Consider the following 17,156-nt stretch of genomic DNA (forward strand, 5'->3'; position numbering starts at 1 on the left):
AGAGATAAAATGAATAAACGAATAAATAAACAGATCGGTTGTTAAAAATTAAATGTAATACGTGTACAAAAGAAGAAGAAGAAGAAAAAACGGAAAAAATTGTTTTTCGATGCTCCCTTTTTAAATCAAGTACGAAAAACGACTGAATTACATCTAGTTAAAACAAAATAATAATACTAATAATAATAATAATAATAATAATGATAATATTTATCAAAAACGGAAGAAGAAGAAAACAGAAAAATTAAATAAGTATATAAAAATAAGCAGTCGAGTGTTGTAATAATCAATTATTCATCTTGAAACACTATCAAATATATACATACTACACATATGGTATATATATATATGCGTATAAATATAGTATAATTATGAGAATAAAAGAAAGTAAATGAATAACAAAAAGATATAAAATCAAGACAAACAAACAAAGAGACGAATGAAACGAGAAAACATCTATGTATATAATAACAATAATAATAATGATAAAAATTGGATTAAATTGTTTTTAGTAATTATATTACCATTGATTGATTATTAACGATTATGATTACACACACTTATATGGTATACTCACTTATTATTTTCTTGAGAGTATAATTGAAAAAAGAACAAAAAGAACGTTGCGTGAAAAAGAAAGAAAGAAAGAATCAAATAGGTAAATAAATAAATGAATGAATAAGTAAATAAAGTATGAGGATAGAAATTTTTATTCAATTGTCGATAATTATGCTATAACGAATGTCGGTGTGTAACGTTAATTAGAGAAAGAAAGAGAGAAAGAGAGAAAAAAAGAAAAAATATAAAACGAAAAGAAAATCGAAGAAACAAAAAGAAATTCTTCGAAAAAAATCTATATCCATATCCAAACGGACATTCTAATTACCTGTTCTGTATACTCTTGGGAATTGATACACTATATGATTAAATATAAGCTGTGATTGCTTTTAATTTTTAATTCTTTACTCGTCAATGGGATGATTTATTTTACCTGTGAAAACCAAAAGAAAAAGTGAAAAACAGATGATAACTTCTACGACGATGGCGACGACGAAGAACTTTCAATTTCAACCAAAAGTATGTGAAACGTTTAACATTTTCCTTTTTTAATTTTCTATTCTTTTATTACATTTTATTTCTGACTTTTAGCTTTTCGACGAGGCTTTCCGTTCTCGAATAGATAGGAGAAGGAAAAAATCTGTTCCCTTCCCAATTCGTTTATCGATTTTTTCAATCTTTAAATAACTTTCATCGATCGATTTGGTTGCGTACCACGATGAAGCAGTGTTTTTAATTAAAAAAAAAGGAAAAGAAAAACAAAAAATCGAAGAATTTCCAACCAGGACACATACATTCCTTCCAGAACTATCGTCGAGTCAAGAGGAGCCTGAAAATATTAACAGCCGACAATTTTTCTCCACCTACGATGCGGAGGACGAAGAGTGAACGAAAATAAGGTCGAGATTTCGACGACCCAAGAGCGTTGTTCGACTCCGAAAATCCCAGGTAATTATCAACAGATTGAAACTAAGTGAGATAACGATCAATTTTCAGATCAATTTAGTCCCCCTTGACGACCGCTTCATGAGGCAGATGCGACATCGTCGATCTAACATAGGATACGTTTTGGAGAGCAATTCTCCTCTTCGCTTTAGTTCGCATGGCTGTTCAGGGGTGAGTGTGCGCGACAGGTGTTTCGGTTGAATTTTCTAACAATTTTAAATCGATCGGCTGAATCAATTTCTTTATTGTTATCATCGTTATTTATTATTTGCACATTACCTCGACATTATCGACAAATTATAACTCGTTACATTTTATTGATAACACACTGAAACATATTTTTATGCATATTTATAATCAAATCTATATCATGCGATGATAATTTCATCTCAGTAAACTATCTGTAAAGATATGCTACACCATTAATAATTCGTAATTAGCTCTAGTTCATTTGTTCATATTCAATCGTAACAGTTTTTTCAAATTCCGTTACTCAAATTTCCATACAATCGCATCACTTTCTCTTTTCTATGGTTTTTTTTACCCCTCTTCTTTTCTTTCTTTTTTTTTATACAAATAATATTGTAAAGCACACTAAAATCACATGGAACAAAAAATACTAAAAATTATTTGTTAAAAATTAATTTGAACGTATCTTATAATATTATATATATATATATAATTGTGAATTAGTAATGTACAAATTATCATCGTTATTATTATTATTAACATTAATATTATATCATTGAATGGATGCACCGCGAAGTGTAGATTACATTATTTATAATATATGTATATGAATTTTTGAAGATACTGGTGCGATGATTGTGTCTTCCTTTTTTTTTCTTTTAAAAAAAAAAACTTATATCTGATAGTGAAATATGGAAGCAAAAGTTTAAAGGAAAACCAAAAAAAAAAAGATTTTCTTTTTCATCTACATCGTATCGTAACGTATAAATAATAGACTAGAAATTGAGTATTAGAGAGCTTACATGTATAAGACTAAAAATTCTGATCACTTAAATTACGCGTGTAAATGTAATAAAAAAAAAATAAATAAATAAAACAAACATTGCGTGCGAACCGAAAAATTAATATCACACTACGATTATCGAAAGCCCATTTTATGTATGTATTTATGTACGCATCGGTTATATAGATAAGGTGTATCGTCGGTTATTTTTCGTGGATGTGAATTCTGACTGGCGTCGACGTTAAAATTTGAAATTTCCGCTATGCTTGGAAAATATTTTCAAACATCGGAATAAATATCGTTCTCATTTTTCTCGTTTTTAGTTTATTCTTCTTATTTTTCTTATTTTCTTTTATTTATTTATTTATTAATTTATTTATTTACTCGTTTATTCGGCGACTTATAATCGCGACTGACCGCAAAGATTTTTATGCAAAGAAAATAATCTTCACACGGATCATTGTATTTTACACTGACGTTACTTTTTTTAGCCTTTTCTTGTCACACTGCACTGTCGCGATAGTAAATACTGTAATATACGTAATATCTTTATATAATGTATATATATATATAATTTTTTCTTTTTTCTTTCTCTTTTATCGAAAAATTTCTCATTCGAGAATCATTGAATTACGTTGTTGAACGTAAATAATTTGCTGCTGCTGCTGCTGCCGTCGTTACGTATATGATAATTTTTTACTATTTTTTTTTATCTTTTTTTTTCTTTTTTTTTTTAAATACACACACAGCACAACGATGGCTGGAAAGCACAATGGGCAAGAAGAAAATTATTATTAATATTATTAATTTGCAACTTAAATTATTCTTTTGTTCTTTTTTTCACATGTAGCAGCGGATTGTAACTTACGATGATATACATGTACTTAGTTTTTGTTGGTTTCTATTTTTTTTTACTAAGTGGGACAGAGAACTGAAACAGAATAATGCGAGTTATTATGAAACTTATTATTATCATTATTGGCTATTTTTTTCTTCTGCTTTAGAAATTCTATTAAAAAAAAAAGAAGAAAATGAAATTAAAAAAAAATACTAACCTTTCAATATGTAATCTGTTAGTAACGTGGGTACTGTTGGACTATCTTCGTTTATGGCTTTCAGAACTTGAAAGAAAGGAATAATTTTTACATAAATTATTTAACGAAGGATAAATTTGTCCAACGGAGGAAAAGGTGTACCTACTTTTTATTAAAACTTGTAACGCCTGATTGTCCGGCGGACCACTGTCCATGTGGTAAGGTATAACGGTTGTCAAATACTGTAGAGCGAGAGTATAAGAATAAGAAAAAAAAACGATAGTTGTTAACCTTATATAAATTATTATCAACAAATCGAGAAAGAATAACTTTACCTTAGAATCCTGTATAGACCTGTGCTGCGGCAAAGGGCTGTTGCTGTTTTGTATCTGAGTCCTTTTTTTTGTAACATAATGTTGCCTACGACGATTTTGTACGGCGAGCAGAAGAGAAATGAATTGATTTTTCAACTCTTTTTCGTACTCAAGTTCGTCCCTCAATGCAAGTTCGGCGATCAATGTCTCGCTCAAAGCACTCACAAGGGATTCCATCTCACCGAGGAGCTCAGTTAACTGACCGGATGATAGCTGACGCAGTTCTATTAATGGATTTTGAGGAGAAAACATTTTGTAAGTAGAGAGAAGATTCATAACTTATTACAGTTGACACTTACTCTCTTCGTAGAGCGGAGAGCCCAGTACTTCCTTACTTCTCTCCAAAGTTTCGTCGGCATCCAAAAGCGAACCCTCAGAATCTGGAGATCTCTCCATCGACGGACTCTCCTATGGATTATCGTTAGAGACAAGTGGTGATATTGCTCCAAAAATAGAAAAAGTTTCTCTAGAAACATACCTGCATGATATCGTCGATTTCTCTGAGAACTTCTTCGGCGGTCTTCAACGGTTCCTCAGGACTGTGCGTATCTGTGCTACTGGACAATATCAACGCATGCATGTCCAGGTCTGTAGCCACCGCCTCATCTTCGCTGCTCAAATCCTCAAGTTCTTGTCTGCGAGGGATTTGAGGAAAAACAAAGATAGAAATAATGTTAACAAACCGTGACGAGGTGAAGCAAAGATGAAATAATTGTAATCACCTTTCCAACGAGACTGGTGCTTCGTTTAGATTCAAAGCAGGCATGTGCAATTTTCTCGCATAGGATTTGCTCCAGTCAATCGGTAGTATATTGCCAAAATTGCCGGTAATCGTCCACCACATTCTGAAACAGAAGATGAAAAATGAAAACTCTAGAAATTTGGTCTTCGTTGAGAAAAAAAGGAAAAATTTATCATCGGTAAATACTTCGAATTACGGATGGTGACGTTTTCACGGTTGATCCGGAAACTCTCCCCACCGCATAATTAAATAGAAATAAAGGGTCATTGTTTTTTCACACAGGAAACACGAGGCGACGCCGCAAAATTATTCCTCACCATTCATTATTCGCCGTAATGAAGCCTCCGATGAGTCACCGTATCGCACACACAATCGCTTCCATAATCGGTACATGCAGGGAAATAAAATGACGCAATAACACCGAAGGCTCGACATTATTTCTATTTTAAATATGGTCAACAAATTTTATATCCCCCAAGACCTGAATACACCCAACGGTTGCGATCGATTCGGAAGTCAATAACCTGTCAACGTATATGCAAATATGGAGGGGAAATTGCGTTCGAAAGGATTATTCTCTCTCTCTCGATAGGATGACCGCCAAATTTATTCATGATTTCTTCGTGTTCTTTCATCTCACGAATATAAGACAAGGTCAAATGGGTTTTCTTCTACGAAAGAAATATCGACGAAAACGAATTTCGGTCTCCGTCTTTCCGGTGACGCATACGCCCTTTAAATTTTCTGCCTTTCGCATCTGATTTGTTTTGTTTTTTTTGGCAGTAAATGTCAGGCTGGAATTAAAGTTAATTCAGTCCACTTGAGCTTTAAACCATCGGTCGCGGCGAAGTGATGACCTCATTCGTGAGCTCGAAGCTGCTGAGCTCTGCTTGTAAAGTTTAAAAGAATTTTTAATTCGTTATTTTTTTCCCCGGTCGTATTTGTGTCGCGTGGATAAACAGATAATCAATGACACGTAACAGAAGCTCTATCGATATCCCGCGTCAGTGCTGCTCTTTTGAATTGATGATAAAAGAATTTAAAGAGAGAAATCGAACCACGAAGCGATTTCAAATTGTTCATCGATAAAGGAATAAATTTAAAATTATCGAATCGTAAGAATGGCAATAAGTAAAAGTAAACAAAATAGGATTGTCCATGAGGCGCGTGCGTGGTTTTATTGAGCCGCATGGGGTTATGATGTAAAGGGGGTGGCTAACACATCGCTCGATATGTCGGAGAGAAAACTGCAGGGAAGGAGAGAAAGAGAATCGTCACCGCAATGAACCGAAATGAAGGAAATAAGGAAAAACAAAGTGATCCGATCACGTCGATTGATGCGAAGAAACATTCACGCTCATTAACCCGCGATGATTGACATATTTTGCCGAATCGGAATCGGTTAGGAAAATGAATATTTATGAATGAAAGAATGACGAAACGGATGCTAGGAATACAGGGTTCCACTTGAGATGCACGTTTCATTCGCTCGCACGCCTGCAAAAGCACTCAGACAAATTACGTAATACGTAAGTCCCTCTTGTCCGAGCTGCATTCACTTAGCAATTAGCGTAGCCTTAGCTACAAGCTACTCTGTGGATTTTTTATAGCCACAACGAAGTCTGTGGAGGAAAGTTGTTGAGCTTGGACGAGAATCCAAGAATATTTCATGTTTTCCATCAAGTAACTTTTTCTCTCTATTCAATGAAATAACTAATTATGCAACATTAGCTGATAAGCTTCCTTATATGGTAGGAGAGACCCACATGAAAAGGTGTATCAACTGACCAGAGAAAGTTGTACGACAAAACTGTCCCACATGCAGATTGATGCAAAAATAGGGATATCCATACATCTTGCTTGGGATCCGATACACATCTACTTTGATAGCAGTGACAGGTGAGTATTTTTTCCTTTTTTCAGCATATATCCGTTTTGTTTCTTACGTAACAGCGTCATATTCTGAAATTTCATGCTCTAAGGTTGTGGGGCAAAAAATCACCACAGGAATTTTCTCCCCCTTCCTACAGGCACGAAGTAGATGGGAGGAAGAACAGGTGCAAGGGCTGTATATATGCATACATAGCGGATGGGCAGGTGACACTCAACCAAGCGTGAAAAGATCACTTGAGATATTTTCTTTTCTTTGTTCCTTGTCTGAAAGTCTGAGAAGCCCGAGCCAAAAAATTACTCACTGGCATTCGTTCATGATTTCTTCCTGCGTCCTGACCTGGACAGGAGCAAGGGACTCGACATCTGTGCCATAATCCCTGAAGCACGATGTTATTTTTTCATCAAAAGTGTTGACAAGGTCCTCAAGACTCCCACTGAACGGGCTGAAGGTTCCTTCTTGTAATATGTCAGTTCCGTTGCCATGTGTTGCAGTCACGGATTCGTTGGCGTTGAGATTTTCACCAAAACTAGCTTCGAGACTGGCATCCAAAAGTTGCTCTGCAAGGAATGGTCAAAGTTTATCAGCGGAAGTGTAACGTGTGGAGGTTTTGTAGATAAACTTCAACAGGAGGTGATAATATTAGAGATAACGGCTGACCCGGTGCAGCAACAGCAGTTACGGTAGCTTGGTAAAATGCATACTTGGGGCAGCTATGAATAGTTCAAAGTTTTCATTCTTATCTAACGCCAGGCCTCTTTCCAGCTGCTGTTGGGCTAATCAACGAGTCAACGCTCGATCAGGCTATCAGACACACTTGAAGAGTGTGAAAATTTTTCCAGCTGATGAGCAGCCGTCACTCGACCTCAACGGTCATCGTGTGCACAATAAATTGAAAACTGAGCAAAATATTGACTTAAATTCTCGCCAGCCGTATCAAAGTCTGATAGCCATTAGAAAGACTCTTTTGTCAAAGAGTGTGCACCTCTTTAATTACATCCGACACTTTACTATCCCCTAGTGTCTGCCTTCAATTATGCTGTTTAGGATTCACGGAAATGAGATGAACACAAGAGCTTTTCCCAAAAACTTTTCTAAAATCTGTTTAAATTTTTTTCAGATAGGATAATTCTTCAAGTAAATTTGCAGTAGGGTCGATAATTCCGTCGCAGAATCCGGCGCAATGAAAATATACGGAAATACCAGGATAGCGATAAATACTGGTTAAAATTTGACTGAAATTCTCATTTTCGAGAAGGAGTTGAAAATTAAGTGAGAGAGCGTCCGATCCCAGGATGTAATTTCGGTCGGGGTTGTTTCCCTTTGTTTTCTTTTGCCAAGAAACTTCGATTCTATTCTCTGACATATCGATTCGAACGAGTGAATATATGCAGCGGTAAATTGGCACATGATTTCTCACCTGTCAGAAGATTGATATTTTTCAAACTGGATGTTTCCTCTTCTTCGAATCGAGCTAGGGGTGCTTCGAACTTTAATTCCGCCATTTTACCTGCCATGTCCCTCATCGTTAACCACCTTTTAAAGTTAAAAAAAAAAAGGAAAGAATCAACCAATTCCCAGTGTCTATCGATTCACCGGCGAGGTAAAGATCACTCTCACGATCACCGCACACTAGTTTTTTTGCTAAACTCTTCGTTCTTGTTCAAGCCAAAAAACAAACAAACCGTTCGAACCGCAGTCGAGAAAATCAATGGTGCGAAACGACAGAGTAACTTGCTTCTCCGGCGTTCGGAGAGCGACTGAAAAATAACCCGGTGGAGAGCACAATAATGGAAGAAGGGGAAGAGAAGGAAGAACCAAACCGCGCAGATGATTCGACCGTATCCATGACGACTAGAAGGGGAATCGGAAAATAAACGAGGTATAGATAAATTGGAAGGCAACAAAACGAGATACCTTCCGAAAAGAATATCCGACCTGACTGCAAAGATGCGATATCCGACCATCCGAGATGAAAATTAATACACCTGTTCCATATCGCGAGTTATTCAAACTACAAAGGCTTGGAGAGAAAGAAATTCATCAGATTTTCGGTTACTGGCACCTCTTCACATTTACTTTCACCTCTTCATTAACCGTATTCGGATCGCGTTGTTATAATTACGATAATTATCATTCAAATCGACCATAACATAGCGCAAATAATGCACGTATTGGATAATTAGGTTGCGAACTTTCTCGTTCGTGTATTATTTCAAATGCGAGAGATCTTTCTCCTCGGTAGAATGATTTGACAAGAAAAGAATAAATAGTGAAGTATAGTAAATAAATATGAAGTATTTGCTAAATTAATTTCAAGACGCTTTTCTTACGTAAATCCGCGTGTCGAACACGAAGTCGTCGATCAAATTGAGCTGAAATTATATCTCAACTGAAAAATCTTCGATTTTTCACTTTTTTAATCGATTAATTGACGATAACTCGATCAAATTCATAGATGGAATTAGTTTGATTGCAGATTCCGATTCCTGAGACCAAAATACATAGGAATGTCATAGGAAACTCCGTTGAAAAAATTCTGAATTATCATCTCAAATTTGGAGAAAACTCTAAGACTACAGGTATACCGTTTTTGGGGGCAAAGAACGCAGTATTCGCAGAATTAATCGCAGAATGCTCTCCCTCCACATTTCGACTCCAGTGGAACACCAATCTGTTGAGTGAATCAAGCTTGGAATGATCCCTTTTGCAACAGAATTGTATTTGCGGACATCAGGAACAATATTAGCGATAATTACTTCATCGCTCAATACTTCTTATCGTTCATTTTCTCCTTTTCCGTTGCAGAGGGGAAACTGGCAGCTTCGTAAAAACTCCCCCCTGCCATGCATCTAGAACACAAGACTCCCAAGTGCATTTGGTGCAACTTCTTTTATTATATTTGTATACCGATTATAAGGATACATACGATGTTCATCGCGTAATCATAGATCATGTACTTTCTGGAATATTCACAACGTAGTCGTGTGATGAAGATTATCAATTTTATTGCGTAACGCATCTGTTGTAAGAGGACATATTTCTATTTGAATATATCCACGTAATATTTCCAATGATGTAATAAAATTGATTTCCGATCCATCACCGAAGAGCCCTCTCAAATCGACAGATTATTAATCATTTATTACTATTCCGTGTTCTTGAATTGGAACGGAATCGGGCACAAAATAATATTGATACAGATACAATTGCTCGTAAGAAGGGAACAAAATCGCAAACAAAACCAAAGTGACAGTATAATAGTTAACAATATATCCTTTAGGGTATGGTATGAATAACCTCCGCCTCGTTTGTCTCATCAGAGAATATATCAGTGAGGAAATGTTTTATTTATCAATTTTCTACATTTATACTACAAATAATCACAGACAATGTTATATTTCCAGTTTCCCTTGAATTCCGTTCGAAGAGTCTCGCAATAAAGTCGCAAGAAGTCGTGGCCGTGCGGTTCGATGCCGGGCAAAAATCCCAGATATGGCCGATTTTCGAGTCTCTGAGGCGCAATCCGGACGTCGAAAAATGATTTTTGGTATCAGGAGAATATGATAAGCGAGGAGCCAGGGGATCAGGGAACTATACGCAAACGTTAGTAACTCCTCGAAATAGACAGCGGACGGTTCTAAGCTCCGCCCACCACGGTACTTTTTGGCGGCTTCCTATTGGTCGCCCGGCGCCATCATGCTTTTCGGCGACGTCCTATTGGTTCTCAACCGCTCTGCCAATGGGACTTCGCCAAAAAGCATGATGGCGCCGGGCGACCAATAGAAAGCCGACAAAAAGTACCCTGGTGGGCGGAGCTTAGAACCGTTTGCTGTCTATTTCGACGACTTACTAACGTTTGCGCATAGTCCCTTAATTTCGGAATCAGACGCGCCACCGGATTCAACATGAGTCAAACTGGTGCATACAGCACAGCCGATGTTAATTTAAACGAGTTAATTGATAGTATGATCGGATGAATAAAGATTATTTATACAGAAGTGCATCGGGTGAGTCTTGTATTATGGTTCAGCGTATGAGATAATAATTGGTTTGTTTGTAGAAATAATTTGAGAATCAACGGGATGGCACTGCGAGCATATCACATGATCTTCCGAATGGTTAACCTGTACGCTGATAATTATATGACAGCACCCAGACGATTGCACCCGATGAGATTCCTATGCGTGCTGATACTTCATTTTACGATTAGTAAAGGTACGATTTTCCAACATTCAGCATGCGGTGTGCTTTATTTGTATGAACGACGTTGAGGTTAGGTCAGTGACAGCGACTGCATAGTGCTTACTTATTCCATATTTATCTGTTCTGGCAGTGAATACTACTGGAAGTAAATGTCATCATTTCGGAGTATGAGAATGAAAGTGAATTATCAAGAGCAGAGGGGCTAGACTGATGGGTAGAACATTGGATTCAATCGAGAGATAAGCAACATCATACTTGGTTGTTTTTTTCAATGAATACCGAACGAGTTATTCACTGTTATTCGTTTCATTCTTCTAGGTTGAACTGTATTTGTCCCAAGGAATAATGCAAAGCTGGAATGACAAAGTTTTTGCGGTATGTGTCAGATGTTATTATTACACCTCTGTGTACCTTGGCGGAGAGTCGGTGTCGGTGATTCGCCAGGCAAGGCCCAGCAGCCCGCCACAAGCATATTGTTGCTCTACTTTTGGAAACGACACAGCGAGTTTGAGTGCAAAAAATCATCCTACGTCGCACATGTGTCTACTCAAGGAATGCAGTCATTCCACAAACCATGGTGGCCCTATTTTTGAACCCTTCTGAAAGTCAAGATATGCTATCGGTTGGAAATAATATTGAAAATATTTCTTTTCTTCCTTAGGATATGAAATCCCAATCAGCTCAAGACTTGGAGGCCTAAACTGGAGAAATTATAACCACGGAATCCCAAATGCGTGCATAAACTTTAGTAGATCCCATAAGAGCTCAATGTCTTACAAAGCATTCTATTATGCCGGCCAACACATTTGGTGTACGTAGCTTGAGTGCCCATCGAGATATCCTTGATTTTTCACTTTTTCAATCGATTGATTAGCGATAACTCGATCAATTTCATAGATGAAATTATTCTGCTTGCAGATTTGGATTCCTGAGACCAAAATACGAAGGAATATCATGGAAAACTCCTTCGAAAAAATTCGGAATCATCATCTCACATTTTGAGAAAACTCCAAGGCTATAGGCTTACCGTTTTTTCGGGCTGAAAGGTGAAATAATTGCCAGAATAATTCCAGGACGCTGATCCTACGTGAAAAATGCGCAACGAACACGACGCCGTCGATCAAATTGATCTGGCATCAAATCCCAACGGTATATCCTCGATTTTTCACTTTTTCCATCGATTATTTGGCGATAACTCGATCAATTTCATAGATGAAATTATTCTGCTTGCAGATTTGGATTCCTGAGACCAAAATACGAAGGAATATCATGGAAAACTCCTTCGAAAAAATTCGGAATCATCATCTCACATTTTGAGAAAACTCCAAGGCTATAGGCTTACCGTTTTTTCGGGCTGAAAGGTGAAATAATTGCCAGAATAATTCCAGGACGCTGATCCTACGTGAAAAATGCGCAAAGAACACGACGCCGTCGATCAAATTGATCTGGCATCAAATCCCAACGGTATATCCTCGATTTTTCACTTTTTCCATCGATTATTTGGCGATAACTCGATCAATTTCATAGATGAAATTATTCTGCTTGCAGATTTGGATTCCTGAGACCAAAATACGAAGGAATATCATGGAAAACTCCTTCGAAAAAATTCGGAATCATCATCTCACATTTTGAGAAAACTCCAAGGCTATAGGCTTACCGTTTTTTCGGGCTGAAAGGTGAAATAATTGGCAGAATAATTCCAGGACGCTGATCCTACGTAAAAATGCGCAACGAACACGACGCCGTCGATCAAATTGATCTGGCGTCAAATCCCAACGGTATATCCTCGATTTTTCACTTTTTCCATCGATTATTTGGCGATAACTCGATCAATTTCATAGATGAAATTATTCTGCTTGCAGATTTGGATTCCTGAGACCAAAATACGAAGGAATATCATGGAAAACTCCTTCGAAAAAATTCGGAATCATCATCTCACATTTTGAGAAAACTCCAAGGCTATAGGCTTACCGTTTTTTCGGGCTGAAAGGTGAAATAATTGCCAGAATAATTCCAGGACGCTGATCCTACGTGAAAAATGCGCAACGAACACGACGCCGTCGATCAAATTGATCTGGCATCAAATCCCAACGGTATATCCTCGATTTTTCACTTTTTCCATCGATTATTTGGCGATAACTCGATCAATTTCATAGATGAAATTATTCTGCTTGCAGATTTGGATTCCTGAGACCAAAATACGAAGGAATATCATGGAAAACTCCTTCGAAAAAATTCGGAATCATCATCTCACATTTTGAGAAAACTCCAAGGCTATAGGCTTACCGTTTTTTCGGGCTGAAAGGTGAAATAATTGCCAGAATAATTCCAGGACGCTGATCCTACGTGAAAAATGCGCAACGAACACGACGCCGTCGATCAAATTGATCTGGCGTCAAATCCCAACGGTATATCCTCGATTTTTCACTTTTTCCATCGATTATTTGGCGATAACTCGATCAATTTCATAGATGAAATTATTCTGCTTGCAGATTTGGATTCCTGAGACCAAAATACGAAGGAATATCATGGAAAACTCCTTCGAAAAAATTCGGAATCATCATCTCACATTTTGAGAAAACTCCAAGGCTATAGGCTTACCGTTTTTTCGGGCTGAAAGGTGAAATAATTGGCAGAATAATTCCAGGACGCTGATCCTACGTAAAAATGCGCAACGAACACGACGCCGTCGATCAAATTGATCTGGCGTCAAATCCCAACGGTATATCCTCGATTTTTCACTTTTTCCATCGATTATTTGGCGATAACTCGATCAATTTCATAGATGAAATTATTCTGCTTGCAGATTTGGATTCCTGAGACCAAAATACGAAGGAATATCATGGAAAACTCCTTCGAAAAAATTCGGAATCATCATCTCACATTTTGAGAAAACTCCAAGGCTATAGGCTTACCGTTTTTTCGGGCTGAAAGGTGAAATAATTGCCAGAATAATTCCAGGACGCTGATCCTACGTGAAAAATGCGCAACGAACACGACGCCGTCGATCAAATTGATCTGGCGTCAAATCCCAACGGTATATCCTTGATTTTTTACTTTTTCCATCGATTATTTGGCGATAACTCGATCAATTTCATAGATGAAATTATTCTTCTTGCAGATTTGGATTCTTGAGACCAACATACATAGAATTAACATAGAAATTCTCATGGATGAAATTCTCAACAGATACTCCGAAAAGATGTTTCTCGACCTGGTGCCTCATCATGCGCATGCCTTCATTCCTGTGTTATAAATCATACCGCTACAGGGTATATCGAAGACATCAGCTGGTCGCATGCTGGGCTGATCGTTTGCAATCATCTGTATCTAATCCTACTCCTAATAATACATGTACTACAATCACTACAATCACCGCATTTTTTCTTGGTCCTCGAAGTGTTCTGTGATATTCAATTGGAGTTACACCATCCTGGATTTATTCTACGATTTTTCTCTTATTTTTCAATTTTTACTGAGTTTTTCAATCTTTTCTAATTTTTTCTAATTTTCCCAATTTTTTTCCAATTTTTCCTGATTTTTTCTAATTTTTTCTATTTTTTTCTGATTTTTTTGGATTTTCATGATTTTTTCTGATTTTTTAATTAATTATTCGAATTTTCCGCGCATTTCTCTGGGCGCCGCCATTTTCTCTAAGCTCCGCCCACCGCGAGTACAGCTAGCGCCATGTGGCGGATTTTTTGCGAACTAACCCCTAGGAAAACGCGAAAGTTTTGACCCTCCTTGCAGCGAAACCTGAAAAGTATTGACCACTTTTCCGAGCAAAAAAACGAGAAAGTTTTGACCCTTCTTGCAGCGAAACCTGAAAAGTATTGACCACTTTTTTGAGCAAAAAACGTGAAAGTTTTGACCCTCCTTCAACTAAAACCGGAAAAGTATTGACCACAAAATACATCTCTTCCACGCAACACATTGCCTGACGTCAAGGGGCAAGAAACCTGGGATTTTAGTTCACCGAAAATCCGCCACATGGCGCTAGCTGTACTCGCAGTAGGCGGAGCCGAGAAAAATAGTGGTCAATACTTTTCCGGTTTTGCTGCAAGGAGGGTCAAAACTTTCCCGTTTTTCTAGGTGTTAGTTCACAAAAAATCCGCCACATGGCGCTAGCTGTACTCGCGGTGGGCGGAGCTTAGAGAAAATGGCGGCGCCCAGAGAAATACACGGAAAATTCGAATAATTAAATTAAAAATCGGAAAAAATCAGAAAAAATTAAAAAAAATTAGAAAAAAGTAGAGAATATTAAAAAGCATTCGAAACGAATTCAGAATAAATCTGGGATGGTGTAACTTTCGTTGCATATCAGAAAACGCTCCCAGGGCCATGGAAAGATGCGGTAATTGACAAATCAATTGGAATAGGTGCATTGTTATGGTCTCTCTTGTTCATCTTGACGTGTGTGGCTCCACGCGCAAATGACGTTTGCAGGTAACCCCCAAATCAGGGAATTGTATGAGAATTGATTTAATTCATAATCTCTATTGCGTGACACTCGGTGACATGCACAAAGTGCAGCGTACTCTATTCTCCGACTGGAATCTTGAAAAATTTTCCAACAGGGCGTACAAGACACAAGGAGTGCCCCAAGCCCAACAGGTGAGCTTAGAAAAGATTCACTGGTCAGTCGAGGGACGAGGATCTGGGTTTTCTTCCTAACGATGTGATTCTCTTTGCTCCGATGCCATTTCCAGGTTACCTGCATCTCGGAGGCCTCCATACAGCTCTGTGCAACATGGTGCAGCTATATATCAGCTATTCAAACCAAGGAAATTATATTCTACGCTTAGAAGACACAGATCAAACAGGACTCGTACCAGATGCTGCCGGTAAACTCCAAGTGAGGCAAAGAGAATCTTACTACGACAGTTTCAAGGTACAAGAAACATGTTTGGCTGGTGATTCGACTCGGAGAGGATGACTGGGTTCATAATAACGCCAAGTATATCTATGGAGCATGACTGTAGGTGCTACAGCAAGACGAGAGGGATGTAGGCAAGGTGTTGTTGCATAATATCAGTGTCTTTTATGACTAATATAAGCATGATCTCTATTTTGGTTTCAGTTTTTTATTTCGAATACAAGGATGCTCTAATCAAATGATCGTAAACCAACTCAGAGGAGGAAACTCTGACGATAAGGTTGTATTGAAGGAAGAATTGCCACCGCTCCTTCAACTTGCAGATTCGATTCGCAAAATCCTGAGTGGAGGATGGTAAACCGATTTCTGTGGGCTATTTATCCGGTTTATCAGCACTTTCTGACGAGCATCTCTTTACCTAGAACGGGAAGTGTGCTTACACCTGCCAGTTTAAAAACTGTAATATAATTATCATACACATGCATAGCGTCGAATAGTTGATGTATGCGAATAAGTCTTTATGCAATGTATTCATGAGTTCTATTCATTTGAATTACTGGGGCAATATTGTATCATTGAAATGAACATTATACATCTTGTGAAAGATATTGCAAAGCTTTTTATAATTATTTGAATAATGTATGTATGCTGAATGTATTCCCTGCATAACTCATGAATAAATGACAGGCTATTTTCAAACTGAATACTTGTATCCTATTATTTACACCCCTGGAACCATCACACATTGACATGTCGAGACCTAGAATGACGAATAGTGAGCAGGCAAGTGATAAAGAATAATACAACATAATGGCTCGGAACTTTTCTATGCATGAATTATTGAATGATCGGATAAACAGGCAGGCAAAGAATCAGTCGCTCTCTCTATCAGACTAGAAATAATCATGAAGGATTGAATGCATGCACATGATGAGGCACCAAGTTTCGGACCACCTCCTCGGGTTTCCTGTTCTCCTGATACAAATCTCCACTTTTCGGCAAACTTTCAATTTTCAGGGCCGGTATTCTAGAGCTCTGCATTATCACTTCCGGTTTGAAGCATGATTCATCGATCGAAGGCACAGGCATGCATGCAGTCAGTCCTGCAATGTATCAGTTGCTCTCTCTTTCATGATAGGAATAGATGAACAGGGTGGAACGCATGCACATGATGAGGCACCAGGTCTCGGAATACCTCCTCGGTTTTCCTGTTCTCCTGATACCCGAAAAATTTTTTGGCCTAAATTCTAAACTTCGGAAACGCTGTTCTAAAGCTAGAAATTATTCTGTTCCTCTTTTATTCACGATTTATTGAATAAATAAATACATAGGCAGGCATATAGTTAGTCCTGCAAAGAATCAGTCACTCTCTATCAGACTAGAAATAATCATGAAGGATTGAATGCATGCACATGATGAGGCACCAAGTTTCGGACCACCTCCTCGGGTTTCATGTTCTCCTGATACAAATACCTACTTTTGGGCAAACTTTCAATCTTCAGGGCCGGTATTCTAGAGCTCTGCATTATCACTTCCGGTTGTGATTCAATGTGATCT

At 37.7% G+C, this 17,156-nt stretch overlaps 3 protein-coding genes and 2 long non-coding RNA genes across 15 annotated transcripts; 4 read left to right on the top strand and 1 right to left on the bottom strand.

The window, feature by feature from the left end:
* Nucleotides 1–369: 369 nt before the first annotated feature.
* Nucleotides 370–2,725, top strand: LOC125501987. The gene is made up of 2 exons (XR_007279734.1): nucleotides 370–1,077; nucleotides 1,364–2,725. It is a non-coding gene; the product is annotated as an uncharacterized LOC125501987 (long non-coding RNA).
* Nucleotides 1,724–8,289, bottom strand: LOC105686434 (fasciculation and elongation protein zeta-2). The gene is made up of 9 exons (XM_012401262.3): nucleotides 7,938–8,289; nucleotides 6,822–7,077; nucleotides 4,607–4,729; nucleotides 4,363–4,519; nucleotides 4,184–4,292; nucleotides 3,846–4,108; nucleotides 3,677–3,752; nucleotides 3,532–3,597; nucleotides 1,724–3,407 (listed from the first exon to the last, which is right to left on the bottom strand). The coding sequence occupies exons 1-9, from the start codon at nucleotides 8,041–8,043 to the stop codon at nucleotides 3,391–3,393; spliced, it is 1,173 nt and encodes a 390-aa protein (XP_012256685.2). The 5' UTR covers nucleotides 8,044–8,289; the 3' UTR covers nucleotides 1,724–3,390.
* Nucleotides 8,290–10,327: 2,038 nt separating this feature from the next.
* On the top strand, nucleotides 10,328–14,095 carry LOC105686300. 4 transcript variants are annotated; one of them, XM_048659249.1, is made up of 6 exons: nucleotides 10,387–10,527; nucleotides 10,581–10,735; nucleotides 10,854–10,962; nucleotides 11,042–11,300; nucleotides 11,385–11,534; nucleotides 11,642–11,700. In XM_048659249.1, the coding sequence occupies exons 4-6, from the start codon at nucleotides 11,069–11,071 to the stop codon at nucleotides 11,653–11,655; spliced, it is 396 nt and encodes a 131-aa protein (XP_048515206.1). In that variant the 5' UTR covers nucleotides 10,387–10,527; nucleotides 10,581–10,735; nucleotides 10,854–10,962; nucleotides 11,042–11,068; the 3' UTR covers nucleotides 11,656–11,700. The 4 variants fall into 4 exon arrangements, with proteins under 4 accessions (XP_048515208.1, XP_048515207.1, XP_048515206.1 ...); XM_048659251.1 differs by having other exon boundaries at nucleotides 10,328–10,483; nucleotides 10,854–11,300; XM_048659250.1 differs by having other exon boundaries at nucleotides 10,330–10,527; nucleotides 10,854–11,300.
* LOC125501986 lies at nucleotides 11,998–12,322 on the top strand. The gene is made up of 2 exons (XR_007279733.1): nucleotides 11,998–12,187; nucleotides 12,272–12,322. It is a non-coding gene; the product is annotated as an uncharacterized LOC125501986 (long non-coding RNA).
* An 841-nt stretch (nucleotides 14,096–14,936) lies between the features above and the next one.
* LOC125502115 (probable glutamate--tRNA ligase, mitochondrial) lies at nucleotides 14,937–16,303 on the top strand. Of its 8 annotated transcripts, none has more exons than XR_007279964.1 (4): nucleotides 14,937–15,077; nucleotides 15,170–15,337; nucleotides 15,433–15,738; nucleotides 15,804–16,303. XR_007279964.1 is itself a non-coding variant. In XM_048659844.1 (4 exons), the coding sequence occupies exons 1-3, from the start codon at nucleotides 15,157–15,159 to the stop codon at nucleotides 15,569–15,571; spliced, it is 189 nt and encodes a 62-aa protein (XP_048515801.1). In that variant the 5' UTR covers nucleotides 14,966–15,156; the 3' UTR covers nucleotides 15,572–15,614; nucleotides 15,804–16,303. The 8 variants fall into 8 exon arrangements, 5 of the variants coding, with proteins under 5 accessions (XP_048515797.1, XP_048515798.1, XP_048515801.1 ...); XR_007279965.1 differs by having other exon boundaries at nucleotides 15,433–15,729; XR_007279963.1 differs by having other exon boundaries at nucleotides 14,939–15,077; nucleotides 15,433–15,701.
* The last annotated feature ends 853 nt before the right edge of the window (nucleotides 16,304–17,156 follow it).

Source organism: Athalia rosae, chromosome 8 (genome assembly GCF_917208135.1).
Source record: "Athalia rosae chromosome 8, iyAthRosa1.1, whole genome shotgun sequence".
NCBI classification, from domain to species: domain Eukaryota; kingdom Metazoa; phylum Arthropoda; class Insecta; order Hymenoptera; family Athaliidae; genus Athalia; species Athalia rosae.

Bases quoted from the DNA above. Each gene is read 5' to 3' on its own strand.
- LOC105686300 (XM_048659251.1), top strand. From the start codon at position 11,069: ATGCAAAGCTGGAATGACAAAGTTTTTGCGGTATGTGTCAGATGTTAT. The intron at 11,301-11,384 runs GTGGCCCTATTT...TTTCTTCCTTAG, and splicing joins CAGTCATTCCACAAACCATG to GATATGAAATCCCAATCAGC.
- LOC125502115 (XM_048659840.1), top strand. From the start codon at position 15,194: ATGAGAATTGATTTAATTCATAATCTCTATTGCGTGACACTCGGTGAC. The intron at 15,338-15,432 runs GTGAGCTTAGAA...TGCCATTTCCAG, and splicing joins GAGTGCCCCAAGCCCAACAG to GTTACCTGCATCTCGGAGGC.
- LOC105686434 (XM_012401262.3), bottom strand. From the start codon at position 8,043: ATGAGGGACATGGCAGGTAAAATGGCGGAATTAAAGTTCGAAGCACCC. The intron at 7,078-7,937 runs GTGAGAAATCAT...CATTCCTTGCAG, and splicing joins AAATATCAATCTTCTGACAG to AGCAACTTTTGGATGCCAGT. The intron at 4,109-4,183 runs GTAAGTGTCAAC...ATCCATTAATAG, and splicing joins CTCTCCGCTCTACGAAGAGA to AACTGCGTCAGCTATCATCC.